Below are 17,008 nucleotides of genomic sequence, written 5' to 3'. Positions count from 1 at the left end.
GGAGGAGGCTTTAACAGACCAACATGGTGCCAGCATGACACAGTGGGTTGGTCAGAGTGGAGCAGAGCAGTTTAGGGTTCCAAGCCAGGTGCTGTTATGTCCCAATGAAGCTAAATGTAAAAAAACTGCTCTCATTCCAGGAGACAGCAGCGGCCTCAGGGAGGTGGAGGAGTGAAGAACCAACCTCAGCTGATACAACAACAGTCACCACAGCACCAGAGGGACCATCAGACCCAGCAACAGTCGCCATGCCAGCAGCAACAGAACTTTACAGAAGTGGGAGATAACAGGAACAGTAGTCGGCCGCCTCGCCAGTATCAAGGAGGACACGGGCAGCAGCGCCAAGACAGAGCAGGACCCCCAGCCCAACACCATGGATACAGCCAGAACCGGCGCTGGCACCACAACCAGAAAGGGCCCGGCCACGACAGACAGACAAACACTACAGGAGCGCCCCCCCCAAAGACAACCAAAGACAAAGAGACTGAGAATTCAAAACCCATCAGCAGCGACGATCATCAGCACATCAGACAAACTCAACAACACTGGGGCATCAAGAGTCCCAACGAATCGCCCAAATCTGCATCAGCACCCAGTACCAATGCGGTCCCAGATTTGACAGTCGATAAGGAATCTCCAGACCCGCGAGCTAGTGGAAAGGCAAGCGAGGGCCAGTCGGAGCAGCCCAAAGTCAGCCTGCTGCAGTCGTCAAAGGAGAGGCTGAGGAGGAGACTAAAGGACAAGGTACCGGAAAGCTGCTTAGTGCCTGTCATTCAGTATTAAGGCAATCAGGTCCAATGTGTACGTGAACACACACTCAAACATTTAGCCTTATTATTCATATCTTATGTTCATGCACAGGCATACACTGTCATTAATATACGGACACACTACTTCTGATACTGCCTGTCTTTAGTCATTCATCCACTTAATTGTGTAGACTGACACACCCATACTGGTGGGGAGGGGAGTACACGTTCCCACTAAGGAGGTGAAGAAGCTAAAGCGGCATTAGCTTAACCGTTTTTGATGTTTTCCACTGTGTGCACTAAACTGGGAGAGTCAGCCAACTGTGTTATACGTAGCTCTCAGCTTCCTCTTTTTGCATCTAGCTCATTACCAAGGCTGGTTTGATTTGAAAGCACAGGACTCCCCAGCAGGCAGCAAGGCAGGAATTAATAAACACAATCAAATAATCATGATAAGAGACAGCTCTGGCTTGATAAGGGTTTACTGAACTTGAGCAGAAAATTCCATATTTAATGTTTATTTTGCAAGCCAATTTTTTTACAGTCAGCATAGTGGCTTCCACAATAACTTTCTTCAGATATGTGTATCCACCAATTCATGTCATTTTATTTTCTTCTTCTTAGTGACGTAATAAATACAGAGTTCCCGAAACCAAAAATAAGATCTATAGCTTATTGGTTACAATTAACAAACCAGTGATTGGGTTTCACGTCATGTTGATTATGTCATCTGCTTATTCATTGTGCCATAGACATGAAGGCAAGGTATGTTTGTCCTTTGTCATGCCGTTTCATACATTAGCACACCCATCAGTGAATAGCAAAGAAGGCTATTTTTATATAGTTTTGCGGAGCACCTTTTAAATATGAAATCGAATACAGTACTATCACCACTCACTCATATCCTGTCCCATGTTTCCCCCCTCTCTTCAGGAAGAGGCGCGTTCGGATGCGTCGGGCTCCGGCTCTCGGAGCATGGACCGTCTGGTGGAGCTTCTCAACAGCATGAGGAGCAACAGCAGCGGTGTGGAGCAGCAGCTCATCTCCTTCATGGAGGAAGCCCAGAGCTCAGCGCGCTCCGAGGAGAGCCTGGCCCAGGTGGTCTGCACCATCTACTCCAAGGCCGCCTCGGACCGCAGCTTCGCCGCCACCGCCGCCAAGCTCTGTGACAAGATGGCTCTGTTCATGGTGGAGGGCACCAAGTTCAGATCTATCCTCCTCAACATGCTGCAGGTCAGTGAGAGCGATGATGAATGATGCTACTGATACAACATTATACAGTTTGTGTATTTGCTTTACATTGTTTTTAAATACGCACAAAGTTACCTTTGGAGTATATTTGATGAATGAATACAGTAGGGGTATTTTTCGACCAGGAGGAGAAAATATATTTGAGGTTATTAGAAACAGTATCTCCTCTAGATAATTGTTCTTTCGGGTGTCCTTATCATGTCTTTCGACTAAACTAGACGAGGCCAGTACACATCTATGTCACTTCAATTCTTTAATAACCAAATGTATGATGAATGTTATCGATGCCAAGGCACATAGGTGTTTTTTGGTTGCATAACCCGAGTAGGTAACACTTCACCTTCAAGTAAATTACAAGAACCTCATAATTGTACTCTAGTACTTGAGTACATGTTACTGTCAACCACTGAGATTTGAGTACTTGTTCCACCGCTGCTCTGTTGCTATAGCAGACCGGCTACTGATGAAGCAGTGAGTTGTGTCTAGATAATGAGCCCACAGAGCAGCCGCACCATGTTTAAAAAATGATCGCTGTGAAATCATTGTATCTGCCTCTGTCTGTGCTGCATCTCAATAGATCCCGCTAGCTTCCGTTTTGAATTTGAAAGGTCTTCTGTACATTGTTTTTAATTCAATTTGATTTTGAATTCAGTGTGTTGGCTTGAAGTGGTGATCACTCATGGGACTCCTACCAGTCTGCAAATGAACAAATCATCGGTCCATTCATCTTGTCACAATTAGTCCTAAAACGTAATAGAAAATGTTTAATATTTTATCATTTAAGTAATTTATTATGCAATAAGGTCAAAAGCTCTTGTTCCAGCTTCCTAATAGTAAGAAGCTTTTCTCTGTCTTTATATAATTGAAAATGAAATCTCTTTGGATTTAGAATGTCGGACAAAACAATCAATTTAAAGATGTCCGCCTCGGGCTCTGGGAGATTGAGAGTGGCATTTTCCGTTATTTTATTTTTTTTATGACAGACTACTTTTAATTCTCTCACTGACATCTAACGGCTTTACTTCTTTAATCCCTTTTTCTAGATCCTCCATATCTTAAGAAATGTATTAGTTGCTGTGAAGAAGATGCTCTCAAAATCTCCTTTTTTAAAGCTCATTTAAAGTGTGATAATACCGTGGATGTATTTCAGCAAATCAGTCATTTTCTAACTGTTCGAACAATATCCTTTACGAGAAAGCAGTTTCAGGAGAAAGCGTGCTCTGTGTGTGTGTGTGTGTGTGTGATGTTGTAAATGTCAGTGGGCAAATAAGGTAATCTAAACACCCAGGGGAGAGAGGGACCACCCCTCCTTCACCATCCAGCCCTTCACATTGAACCAATGATGAAAACATCCTCTCAACCGCTTTCACTGTCTCTCTCTCTCTCTCTCTGTCTGTGTTTGTCTCTCTCTCTCTCTCTCTCTCTCTCTCTCTCTCTCTCTCTCTCTCTCTCTCTCTCTCTCTCTCTCACTCTTTCTCTCTCTTTCTCTCTCTCTCTCTATCTGTGTCTGTCTGTCTGTCTCTCTCCCCCTCCTCGTCCCTCATGAGTTCTATATTACCGCGCTACCCCTTCTTCTCGCCTCCCCTCACCCAGAACGACACGGGCCAGTGCCTCTCTACCTCTCTCTCGCTCTCTTTCTCTCTCTCTACCTCTCTTTTATTTCCAACCATGCTCGTCCCTCTCACCCCTCTGTTCCATCCTGAGAGTCAGACAACCTCACCAGAGAGCTGCAGACAGTCTAGAAGTTGGCAAACAAAGACACGCACGCTGTCTTGAGATGGCATTCAAGGTCTAAATGTTAACCCACCTGCTGCTGCCTGGCCATGTCTCCTTCTTTTTCCCTCTCTCCCTCCCTCCCTCCCTTCGTTCCTTCACTCCTACTCCTGTTTCCTTCTTCTGCAGATGCTCTTTTCGCCTACACTCCTGCACCCCCCCCCCCCTCTCTTCTGTTTTGGTGTTTTTCCATTCAAACACTTATTTTCTTGTTGATGTTGAGATTTTTTTATTGCAGAGCCAGCCAGCAGCCAATCCTGCCTAAAACCACCTATGAAGATCTTTTAAATTTACGTATATGAAACGGTCAAATTTTTCCTTTCTGATCATAAATGACCTGTAACGGCAAACGAGACCACCACGAAAACAACACTATTTTTTATATAGTCATTTTAATGCCTTTGCGTAGGTCCCATCTTCCGGGAACTTGAAAAACTATTTACGGCAGGCAGCCCGGAACATCCTGTGTTTCCCGAACAGTGCTAAATCCAGGTTTACTTTGCTTCACCATTGTCATTTTACCATTATTTATCTTACATAGTCACATGAATATACATTACTTCATCACAATGCATCCTGCAGTCTCCCTTTCATTCGCTTGTTGTAAAAACACCAGCACTTTTGTCCTAAGGAGCCGCTAGAATCATCAGAAACTGAAAGCTCCTCGTCGCTACTTTAATCGTTTTACGCCCTTTCTCCACTTTATGCTTTCTTCCCCCCTTTTTTTCACAGCCCTGTGGTCCCTCCATGTCTTCTTTTATTTCTCGCTTTAATTCCATCTTCCCAGCCAGCATGGACCCCCTCCTCGTCTTTGACATTTTGGCTTTTTGGCTTTTAAACATTTTAAATGTCATCAGTGGGCTTGTGAAGGCTGTCATTAATGATGTTGCTTCCAGACCCCTGGATCTCAATCTGGTGGCAATTAGTCTGTTGCTGCTCTGCTTATTAAGTGAGAGGCATTGGGTTTTATTGTGCGGCCTTGATTAAACTTAGCTGGACTGTTAATTATGAAAGCTGTAGTTTATTCAGTGTGGCTGAGAGGAGCATGTGGCCTTGCTAGTGCGGTTGGACCTTACTCATTGTCGCCTTTTGTTCATTAAGAATGTTTATTTGTTGCTAACGCTTCAGTCCTCTTTATTGCCTGCTTTGCAATCTGCGTCTATCTAGCCAGCCTGTTGTTTAGGTGTCACATACCGTGGCCATATCCTTGGAGGTGTATGAGAGGTGTGTGTAGTTGTTTTTGAGTGTGTGTGGTATATTTGTTTTTGGCAGCATGGGTCAGTTTTGATCCGTTTAGATCCAGTCAAGGCTGCATATTCTATGTGTGTGTGTGTGTGTGTGTGTGTGTGTGTGTGTGTGTGTGTGTGTGTGTGTGTGTGTGTGTGTGTGTGTGTGTGTGTGTGTGTGTGTGTGTGTGTGTGTGTGTGTGTGTGTGTGTGTGTGTGTGTGTGTGTGTGTGTGTGTGTGTGTATGTCCGTGTGTGTGTGTGTGTGTGTATGTCCCTGTGTGTGTTTGTATGTGTACAAGCAGGCCGTGAGTGTGTAGTGGTACGAGTGTGTGAAAATATAAGCCGCTCAGGTTTCCAGTGCACTTCAGTCCTGAGTCACCGGCTGAAGAGATGAGAAGCAGCGCGAGTCACTGTGGCTGTTAATAAAGTTTCAGTTTAACCTGCCGTATAACATCTTTACGAGTGCGCATTAAGCATTAACCCCTATTAACCCCAACGCTTTAACGGCACCGACACAGCTCACTAGCCTTCACTTTCAAACCAAATTAACATATTCTCATCTACTTCTAGCAGATAAAAGAAATTCATGATTTTGTGTAATGTGTTTTGCACCTGCGTTTTGGCTCCAAGTGCTTAGAGCCGCAAGGTTAATGCATGTGCTCCCCGCACAAAAAAAAAACTCCAATCAGAGAGATAGCAAAGATGTTAATGGTGATTATCACCACCGCTGATGAATTCATGAAACACTTTAATTGCCACTTAATTACCACCTACTTCCAAATTTTATTACACATTTACAAAAAGCCGGATAGCCTGTAGCCTTTCAGTTCCAGACTTAAAGGTGCACTATGCAGCTTCGGGGGAGGGAAATTCTTTTACATTGGCAGAGCCTGCAGTTACTTTACAAACAACGTATTCATAGCATTGAATAATCCTATCATCATAAATCAAAACCAAATGATTTTGAGGCCCCCGGTATTAACCAAACGTAAGACTAGAATATGTTTGTAGACAAAACTGTGGGCCCTGCTGCTTGAAACAACAACAGTGAAACAGTTCATTTTCATTTCGCTTTCTGACTTCAAACAGTGTCCCAGGGATCCAATATTCCTTTGAGGAAAGTTTGTTTATTCAGTCACGATGAGAATATATCTTAGAAAATGTTCACTGCTCTGACACTCGCAAAAGTTACATAGTGCACCTTTAAACTGTGTACCTCCTTTTTTCTGTTTCTCCCGTACATACATAGAGGGACTTTGCTCGTCGAGAGGAGCTGCAGCAGTCTGACGTGGAGCGGTGGTTAGGTTTCATCACCTTCCTGTGTGAAGTCTTTGGTACCATGAGGAGCAGCTCCGGAGAACCTTTTAGGGTGCTGGTGTGTCCCATCTACACCTGCCTACGAGAGGTCTGTATCCACATTTACAACTTTTTTTTCTTTTCTTTTTTTAATCAATAAAGCATGTCGGTAACCACTCGATAAACCCCATCCAACGTGTTTTAGTAAGTGGAAAGTGTTCAACTGTTGTCTATAAATCTTGTCTGCTGCTCGGATCGATATGCGCACAGAGAGAGCCGCACTTTCCTGTTTTTTTTTTGGGCCCTGACCTAGTCTAGACTTCTAGACAACCACAGTGCGGTTTAGTTAGTGGGGCAAGTTCCAGTAAAAATGCGTGACTCCAGGTTCAGTTCTCATCAGCCGGTCATGCTCTCAAACACACACATCCACACACACTACGCACACATAAACCACACACACACACACACACAAACACTCCACTGGTCACCATGGAAACCATATAAGGTAGCGAACCACAGCAGACGCATGATACAGAAGTGGTTAACAAACGATGGGATATTGAAAGGGGAAGTGAGCAGAGGGGGAGCGGGAAGACCTGAGAGGAAACAAGAGGAGACTGCGACCATGTTTGACGGTTACTGCAGAGGAAGTGTGCGCTCGTTGCATGACAGGTAGAAGAGAAGGGTGAAGATACTGTACTCTACTGTATAGATAGTGTAGTTTGAGAGGTAGAGAAGGAATAATTTCATTCGCATTTGGTTGAGGACACATGCCAGGTAGTCCTACACGCCCACGTCCACACACCTCCACCAGTCTGGCACTGGTCGCACGCCCTACGTCTCGCTAACTATAAACATGACAATAAAAACACAAAACCAATGCCATCCACACCCTGTCTGAGAAGTCTGGGGCCACTATCTCAGCCATATTCCAGCCTTGGCAGATGCTTGGGATCAGAACACACCTCTGTGAACTATGTCAAATTATTGATGTCATTTAAATGTGTGTTGATGTGTTTATGGCCCAATGTGCTTGTTTGACAATATGTACTTCCCAGAGCAATTTTTTTTCTGATTTAAGTCCAGCTTTGTTGTTTAGCCTATCCTGTTGTAACTTGTAGTTGTCGGATTCCAGCTACAAGATGTGTGTGTGTGTGTGTGTGTGTGTGTGTGTGTGTGTGTGTGTGTGTGTGTGTGTGTGTGTGTGTGTGTGTGTGTGTGTGTGTGTGTGTGTGTGTGTGTGTGTGTGTGTGTGTGTGTGTGTGTGTGTGTGTGTGTGTGTGTGTGTGTGTGTGTGTGTGTGTGTGTGTGTGTGTGTGTGTGTGTGTGTGTGTGTAAGGCAGGCAGAGGCTGTCTTCTGTAGTTGTAGCCTGCAGACGTGAGGTGTGTGAGGAAGTGTGTTTGTGTACACATGACAGCTGTGCATATAGACGGAGCATGTTGGTAAGCAGTGAGCTCATCCAGTCATGACTCACACATCCCAATACGTTTTTTTTTTAATGCCACTGTCCACATAGATGATGATCCACCACTAAACGCATAATAAACTGTTAATGCAAATGTGTTAGCAAGAGAAACATTTGTATTTGTTTGACAGCTGATTTATTGCTGGGCAGGTAGTTTACGGTTTTATTTTGCTGAAAACTGCTGGGTGATGCATCTGGAAACAACACTATGATAAAATAGGAAAGCTGTAACTCATTGTATGATTTTCACAATACATTATTTCAAGAATATTGTTTTAATCACATTTAATGATCCACAAACAGTAACGTAGATTATATATTCCTCAACCGTATGTTCACTGTGTGAAATGAGTGAAGCATCATTTTTCCTTTCTCTTGCTTGTTTACTGGGGCTTCTTCCTGTTACAGCATGTTACTGTGGTTACATACTGTAGAGTAGGTTGTGAAGAAACGTTGTGGTGAGTGTGTAAATTTAGAGCAGTGATGGAGCCAAACAATATTGTGCATCAAACCTTTTAAATACACCCACTCTACACATATCAGACATTAGTATTTTAGCTCAGATTGTAGTATGAAAGTATGTTAAGCAAATCCTGCGCTACGCTACACTGGCTACAGGATAAAAAAACAGCTTCTTATTATAATATATTTACTTTAAAAAAGGGTTACTCACAGCCTCAAAGTAGCAGGGCACTGATGCAGCTTTTATCGCAGCCAATGACCTGCACACACACACACACACACACACACACACACATTGTGTCTGGTGGAAACCTCAGCAGCTATTCATAATGTTCCTTGCAATCCCTTTTTGAAAGTCAGTCAACTCAAAACCTACTGTACAATGATTCATACATGTAAGTCTGCTTTAAAAATATGCACTTTTAAAACTTATCTGAGCATTAAGCAAGTTACAGTGTTATAACTTTGCTTTGTTTTGATTATAGGGCTTTTTGTAAAGCGGTTAGAAGTACAGCACTGAGGCAATAGAAAAAGAGTTACTTTATGTAATGTAACTAAGGGAAGTGTTGGTCTTAACGCTAGACCTGCTGTTGCTATGCAACACTTTAAAACCCCAGCTTAAGTTGAAGTAGTCATGATTTAAACTTTCAGCTCTCAGTGTGTCACTAGTGTCCTGATGGAACAGGTTCTTTCAGTGTACATCCAAGTATGATGACAGGCTCAAACAAATACACATACACATGGGTCGGAGTGATGAAGTCAAACTGAAACACAGATTATGCCCCGGCAGAAAATGTTGAATGAATAATGATGTTTTTCTAGTTGACTTCATTGAGTCACTCAAGGTGTTATTGTCGTCATGTTGTATGCATTTTTTCCATTTCAATGCTACAAGGGGATCACAGCAGTCTTAGTTTACGTTGCTTTTGTACTGTATGTCCCCGATCAAGTGTCTTTAGAGAGAAAATGCTTTTAGGTGAAGTAAGCGGTTTATTTATGTTAATATAAGTGTTAAATCGCTCTTTATTCATACAATGATCACTTACATAATGTGCACGTTTCATAAAGCCGATCTCTCAGTCAGCTGCTCTGCATGTAATCGGCTAATAAACTTTTCCGGGGATCCCGAAATTAATATCCAATCACAAGAGAGAACGCTACAAACCGACACCCGTCTCACTCATGGTCTCACTGCCGGTGCACGCCAGAGCGATAGATGTGTGAATGTTTATGCGCCTACAATGGCGGAGCAGGTAGAAATCCTTCCCAATGTCTGTTTTTATGGTTTTTATCATGTTTTTATCACACTTATGGATCTGAGATGATGCTAGATAACTCGCTGCGTGAAGACCGCAGTGCATTAATGTGGTGACGTAGGGACGAGCGAGGGGACTGCTAACTGCAGTAACTGACAGGAAGTTAGCTAAAAGAACCATTACAGCACCTTTTTAAAATGTAAATCACACATAATCTGAAGGCTTCCCCAGTGCAGCGAGATTTATTTTCTTGATGATGTAACTAATAGTCACACAGAATCAGATTCTTTCCCCACATGTTATGGTGTAGGAGTGGTGGTAGGAGAGCAATCGCGTTGGATAACAGACAGAGAAAAAAAATCCATTGCTGTGGGAAGGAGAACTGATTATAGAATAGACCATTTCAAACGTATTGAGCACAAAGACAACAACTCTGTGCTCCCCAGAGAACTCATAATGTGCCAATGCTGCTTGTCCCATAGCTCTCTTCCTTCTCTGGGAATGCGGAGACTTGAGTTCCCACATCAAACCGCCACACACTGTCACCACACCCGTCTGAACATACTAAGGAGCTGACGTCTGCGCCACACTCCTATGCCTGAATGATAGGTAGCACACCATTAAGCTTACAATGTGGAAATAACAGGCCAGCCCCTTTCCAATGCTGCTCGTACCATCTGATGGTGGTCCATCTTTTGTTCTTTTTTGGATTTTCATTCGTTTTAAAAGCATGCCTTTAAGCATTCTTTAGTTTGACTGTGAATAGTGATAACATAGAGTGTATAGTCAAACCATTGGCTCACAGACCAAATGTTCTCCCCATAACTGTGTGCCTGTACCCTGCATTTATACCTTTACGCTCCCAAGGTGTAATTAGACATTTCCCCAGAAAAAAAAGAGTCCTCCCTCCTTTTCATAAGTTTTCTTTTCCCTCCTTCACGTTCATCAAAGTAGCACTTTGGAAAACAACTCGCGAGGAGTAAAACAGCCTCGCAGCTTAAAAAAAAGGAGCATTTAACTAAATTCCTTTCTGCTGAAATATGACACTAGATGCACATGATCTGGCATGGGAGGCTCTCTGTCGTCCTACCTACCTCCCCTTGTGCCCTGCATTGTTTGGAAGTACCAGTTGTATGCCCATCTGTGCATGGGGCCCAGTATTGGGGGCAGAAAGCCAGCTAGCATGTTTACCTGCTCCACAGTTTGTTTTTACCGTGTGTCTGTGTGTGTGTGTGTGTGTGTGTGTGTGTGTGTGTTTGTTTATGGGGCTGTATAGTCATAGTGTACAATAAGCAATGTGCGATTGCTAGGATAAAAGCCTGGCATGTTGACTTCCAAGAATTAAAATGTTAATTCAGAAAATATTTACAATCGGGATTAAGTCTTTTTCCTTTTTTTCCCTTCTTGTGTGAACTGATTAAGACACTAACACGTGCACGTGCTTAATCCCCCCCACGCATGTGGCATATATCCAACATACACGTTTGTTTATACATCTGCTAGCTAGGCTTTGCACATTCTGGACTCGTTATTACTACATTTGTATTTCATTCTCTGCTGCATTTTAATGTATGCAGCTCTTTTTTACTGTGGTGCAGTATATTCACACAGTGTCTGTTCTTGTCCCTTTCAGCTGTTAGAGTCCACAGATGTTAAGGAAGATTCAGTCCTCTGCTGCTCAATGGAGGTATGGACCACACACACACACACACACACACACACACACACACACACACACACACACACACACACACACACACACACACACAGTTGGTTATTTGTGTCTTTTAATTAAGCAAAAGCCCAGACAAGAAATTAAATTCAGTAAAGCATCTGAACAAATGTATGTCAGAAATAAATTCGAACAACATACCACCAGACCTACTGAAACCCCATGTAATGTAGTCACTAACTCAACACATATCTTTGATATTCTCAAGCCCTCTCCTGAGGGGTTATGAATAATAAAGAAGTGCAGTTGAATTTAAGTAGAATTATGGAATCAGACTTTGGTCATTGTGCAAGAGGAGGGAACCCTCACCCAGCAGGGAGGATTTGAAAAATGAGCCTGAGAGGTAAAACAACAGAAAGATTAAATACACAAACACAGCCACATCCTCTGCAGGCTTAATTACTTACCAGTGCACACGCACACACACACACACACACACACACACACACACACACACACACACACACACACACACACACACACACACACACACACACACACACACACACACACACACACACACTGAACTCTATGGCCGGAGGGTGTGTGTGTGAACCTCTGCTATCTGACTGTATCCACAGAAACAAGGTGCCAGACACATTGTGTTTTTGCTCTCACTTAGAGACACACAAATACACACTTTCTCTGACCTCCCTCCCTCCCTCCCTCTCTCTCTCTCTCTCTCTCTCTCGCTCACCCCTTTTATCCCTCTCCACCCAGTTGCAGAGCATGGGGCGCTTGCTGGAGGAGCAGCTCCCGGAGATGATGATCGAGCTCCTTGCCACGGTCAGGGACAAGATGCTCTGTCCGGCTGAGTCCCCTCTGACCCGCTCCCTGCTCATGGAGGTCATTGAGCTGCACGCACACCGCTGGAGCCCCCTGGAGGCCCGCACCACCCAGTACTACAACCGCACCATCCAGAAGCTCACCACCACTGCCTAGGTGTCCTGTCCCGCTAACAGGAGACAAGCCCTCCTCCAATCCCCCTGCTACCCGAAGCCCACAAGGAAAAGGCTTTTCCAGTCGAGCATACAATCTGCTCTTCTAGTTTTTTACCAAAAACACAGGAATTTAACAATAACGTCACACTACTTACTTAAATACAACAGGCTTTACGTGGTTATTTAACTTAAATTGTACATTTTGGAATGGTTTTCTCCACTGCCACAAACAAAGCCAACAACACTATCCACCAACCAGGTCGTTCATGAAGACAACACTACATGTGGGGGTTGTGACACTGAAAATCTGACATACATTTGAGAAAAAAACTTAATGTATATATGGCCAGTAGGGGCGTGCTTTGTCACATAGTCCAGGGGGGGCTCGTCTGACCGAGGGATAAAAAGACAAGAGAGGGGTCATGGAGGGGAGAGGAGGAGAGGGCAGCAGCAGCAGCCTGCCCGCAGGGAATAGAGAGATCTGTACCCAAGATGAATGGAGGAGGGGGTCTGCGTAGTCCGTGTCAGTCTGTTCATTGTGCTCATTCGTCCACCAACCCCCCTCCCCCCTTTCCTCTTGTCTCTGTGTCTCTCTGGGGTCTGTGTGGCTGATAAAAGAGAGAGAGGAGGGAGTAGACACGGTGCTGTCTGTCTGCCCCCGCCGGGCCAGGGAGCAGGTCAAAGGGGCCTCACCGTGGAGCTCCCCCCATGTCTTTGTCTCCCCCATCCATCCATCCATCCATCCCCCCCAAACCACCACCACTGACACACCCCCCAGCTGGAAGCCTTTTTGTGGGGGATGAGACAGCGGGGCCTGCTGGGCCAGGGGATAAGGATCAGGCTGGCTAGAGTAGGGTGGCAGATGGCTGCTTGAGCCCATGTGAGACGACACACTCCTCCTAACACAACCCTGCTGGCAACCCCGAGCTCCAGTCGGTGTGTCACCAAACAGCAGCAGTAGAAATATTGCAGTGGTGACAGAGGGAATGGGGGGGGGGGAGGGGCAGCAGCGTTAGAAATCATCAAAACAAACACTACTGCTGATAATTCCTTTGTTTTTGTCCCACAGAGGAAATGCCTCTGTGAAAGCCGTGCATGTCCATGCTTTGTTACCCGCATTGTCGATATTGTTATATTTTTTATCATTTAGTGTTTTTATTGTCTTTGCATTCTGAAGGCTTATTTTTATGATAAAGGTTATGTATGAGGTATTAGTGGTAGGCCTTATTGCACAGGTTTGGTTTGTTTTGCACTGTTTTTTGAGCCGATTTGCTTTCAAATTCAACATGAAAAAAAAGCAAAAGGTTTGAATTTGAATCAGTGCTTGTGGATTTATTTTAAGAATCTCACTAGTGACAGAAATGGGATGTGCGTAGCGAGCGATTTTAGGATGTTTTAATGGACTGGTGGCCTTGTCAATAATCATTTTTTTATAGGAACTCTCTTTATTTTCTTGGGCCTGAGGGCCTGCTGAGGACTTTATGTTTGGACTTACTCACGTCATTTTGTTGCTGAAGGAAAAAAAAAACACATTTGAAGAGGAAAAAAAAGTGATGTGACAATAACAAAAAGAAGAGCATGGCACACAGAGAAATGGAAGTCAAACCCTTCCATAACATTTTCTTCTCCTACTCAAGCCATTCTTTGCAGTGGACATTTTGCAAGTGTTTAATATCTACTGTATTTGATCTTGCTTTTGTTTTATGTGTTTTGTTTTTTGAGGAAAAAAAGAAAAGCTATTAACCTGTGTATTTGAAGATGACAATGATGAAAAGAAGAAATCTAATTGTATGACCTCATTAGCTATAGTCATATGTGACCATTATTACAGCTAACGTGTGAACTATGATATTGACGTACCAAGCCAATCATGTACCATTTGTAAATGGGCTATATAATCTGCATACAGTATAATTACAAGTATTTAAAAAAATCATTGGAGTAGAGGGGAAGACGGTGCAACGGAGATGTTGCACATAAAGGAAGACTGTGGCCGGGTAGCTAGAAGTCGGCCATGTCATGCATTTCTTTCAGGAAGAAGCTCATTGTTTGGGAGTTTTTTTTCACACACAAACTTAGTGTCCCATTGAAGCTCTGTGGGCAGTGGTTTTATATTATTTTCTGTCTTGCATCAAGAATAAAGATCCTGTGTGGTAGATACACACCCCCCAGAAGATTAGTTAAGAGGAGAAGGGTGACTTTAAGCTCACAAATGTTTTTTTGGGAGGTGCAGCCTAATTGTCTAAAAGTTTGTGTCTCCTTACGAAGTGATTTGTTTTATTGTTTTTTTTTGTTTGTTTTTTTTTGTCTTTTATTTTATTCCTAGGTTTCTATTTAAATTATATTTAGCTCATTTATACATATATATAAATATTCCCGTCTGATGGGTTTTCCAAGACATCTGAAACAGCTGTAATACCTAGCTTGCTGGCAAGTGTGTAAGTGTGGTATTACTGTGTTTTAGTTTAAGAAAAATTAGAAAAAAAAAAAGCATTGTGAGTTTCCATTATGCAAAGAGCGACTGGCTCTCACAGCAGATCGAAGGCAGGTGGGGATTGCTCTCCCCCCCCCCCCCCCACCTCGTCTGTGGCGCTGAAGCCTCCCCACCCCGCGTGCCCTTAGACCCCTCCGATGGGTCACATGACTCACTCGACCATTGAATGAGAGAAGCACCTTCATTTGCATATTCTCATAAATATTGAAAAAAATAAACTAGGCTCCGGTCGGCCGCACAAGACAAGCTGTATATTGGCAGTAGTTGTGGGTCATCTGTGAGCTTCTTGTTTGTTTGGTTTTTCTAAGCAACTGAAAAATAAACTAACAGGAAAAGAAAAAGAAAAAAAAGATGTGAAGGAACAAACTCTGGTGTGTGTGTGTGTTTCTTTTTTCTTTTCTTCTGTCTATTCATGGTCGCATGGTGGAAGTCAAAGTGTGGTGTCATAAAGATATTCAGACATCACAAAGGAAGCACAATGGTGTACACACACACACACACACATGCACTGTGTTCCTTTGCCATTAGCAGATAGACTGCGTAACTAATCCTGGCACCACAGTAGGTCATTACACTAACAATTCATACATGTGCACACTGGAACTCCTCATTTACATGGATTTGCCTTTACATCGTCACACATTTAAACAGGCCACACTTCAGACTTCTACACAACTCTGTGTGTGTGTGTGTGTGTGTGTGTGTGTGTGTGTGTGTGGGGTTGCAGCACGTCCTTGGCCAGTCATTTGCCTTTGGTTTAGCCCTGACACGCGCCTGAGGCTCCCCGATTGTGGGCATCCCTATGGGGGCTCTCAGTGCCGGGGTTTTGCCCCCCACTCACGACCCCATCCCTGGAACCTATAGAACGTCCTTCAGCACTCGTACACATCAGTCTAACGTAATCCCATGTGTCAGAATATTTAAATGCATTTGACACCATGAAAAGCTTTATGTTTTTTTCTATTCTCGGTTGTGTCCTTGACAGAGATGGCTTTATGAGGATAGTTGTGTTTCATTGAGAAACTAAACACGCGTGAGCTCCTCTCTTCGACACAATACAAACAGGGACAATAGGGATGATATTATACACTCGTGCATCAAAAGCAGTGTAAAGAAAGCAATTCATTCAGCTACTGTAGTGGAAGAAGAGAGGAGTGGAGAGGAAGTTAGTGGGAGGAAATGTAGTTAGGAAACATACACACAGTATAGAAATGACTGAACCTTGGGGCAGTATAGGGGAGCCTATTGAGGAATAAATGCAAATAGTGGAAGAAAGACAGAGCCAGCCCTGGCTGACAATTAGCATCACGGTTCATTTGGCTCTGTGCAGTGAAAACAGACAGTTGAAAAGGCGCGTTAGCCCTGAGGGATAATGTCTTACTGGCTGGCTGGCTGGCTGGCTGGCTGGCTATGTCTCTGGAGTCTAAAGATACAGTGGATGTGTCTCCAATTTAGAATCAGATCACATTACAATATGATGGTGTTATTTGTCTGCAAGCAGAGTGACACAATGAGGGAAGAATTAAGAGACTAGGAGGATGAGATATTAAAAGAACAGTGGGCCATATGGATTGATGTTCGTTTTTCTTGAGAAAGTGTGAATCTGGGCAGTAGCGATTTCAAAGTGTGTTGCTGTTGAAATCGTGACTATAACAGGAACCACATATTTTCTTAAGCAGGGGTTTATTTTGCATTTGTCACAATATTCTCAAGTTTCCTAGAATAAACGATGAATCAATACATCGCCAAAATAATTACCAGACACATCCTTGTGGATGTGTCTGGTATCTTCTCGGTATCTGATGGCTTATGCACTAGTGACTAGTGTTTTAAGAACTTTTGTTTTCCTGTGCGTGCCCTCCTCTCTGCACAGTGTGTGTCTCCCTGTGTTTGATCAGCAGCACACATACAAACAAGAAGAGAGTATTTCAAAATCTATTCCATCTCTGTCCGTGGGGCACAGAGGCCAGATATTGTGCAAAAGAAAGTGGAGTTAAAATGCACAAAAGCCTCCCCAGATGTTTTGATACAGTACACTTTGCTGTGGGATAAATCGATAACTGTGGGCTACCAAGTGGTTTTAGCGCGCTCTCTTGACCTTTCCATCTGAGCAGCAGCTTCTGCTGTAGTTTGTTTCAACGCCCAAAAAAACAAAACAGATTCTATCTCAACTATATTTGGATTCAGACATTTTGGTTGGACATTTTGTACTGAGTCAGGAGTCTTAATGTGGAGACCATTTTTACTTTAAGAAACACTTTTCCTTCATTGCTGCTTCTGAAATCTGTGGGACATTTACCCCTATATACATTACCTTATATTTAACATTATCTGTTGTTCCGGTTAATCAAAGTTGGCCT

The 17,008-nt window shown here is 43.5% G+C and overlaps 1 protein-coding gene across 2 annotated transcripts in view; it reads left to right on the top strand.

Moving 5' to 3' along the window:
* ctif (CBP80/20-dependent translation initiation factor) overlaps window positions 1–14,916 on the top strand; it is a 50,982-nt gene extending 36,066 nt beyond the window's left edge. For both annotated transcript variants that reach the window (XM_080047280.1, XM_080047279.1), the window contains 5 exons: window positions 141–744; window positions 1,683–1,982; window positions 6,251–6,406; window positions 11,115–11,168; window positions 11,934–14,916. In XM_080047280.1, coding sequence (XP_079903406.1) covers window positions 141–744; window positions 1,683–1,982; window positions 6,251–6,406; window positions 11,115–11,168; window positions 11,934–12,155 — 1,336 coding nt within the window. In that variant the 3' untranslated portion in view covers window positions 12,156–14,916. The remainder of the gene's footprint in view (window positions 1–140; window positions 745–1,682; window positions 1,983–6,250; window positions 6,407–11,114; window positions 11,169–11,933) is intronic.
* Window positions 14,917–17,008: the final 2,092 nt, after the last annotated feature.

The sequence above is a fragment of the Ammodytes marinus genome, assembly GCF_949987685.1.
Source record: "Ammodytes marinus genome assembly, chromosome: 18".
Classification (NCBI taxonomy): Eukaryota; Metazoa; Chordata; class Actinopteri; order Uranoscopiformes; family Ammodytidae; genus Ammodytes; species Ammodytes marinus.
Note: the sequence above shows the minus strand (reverse complement) of the source record. Positions and strands in the feature narration are given on the sequence as shown.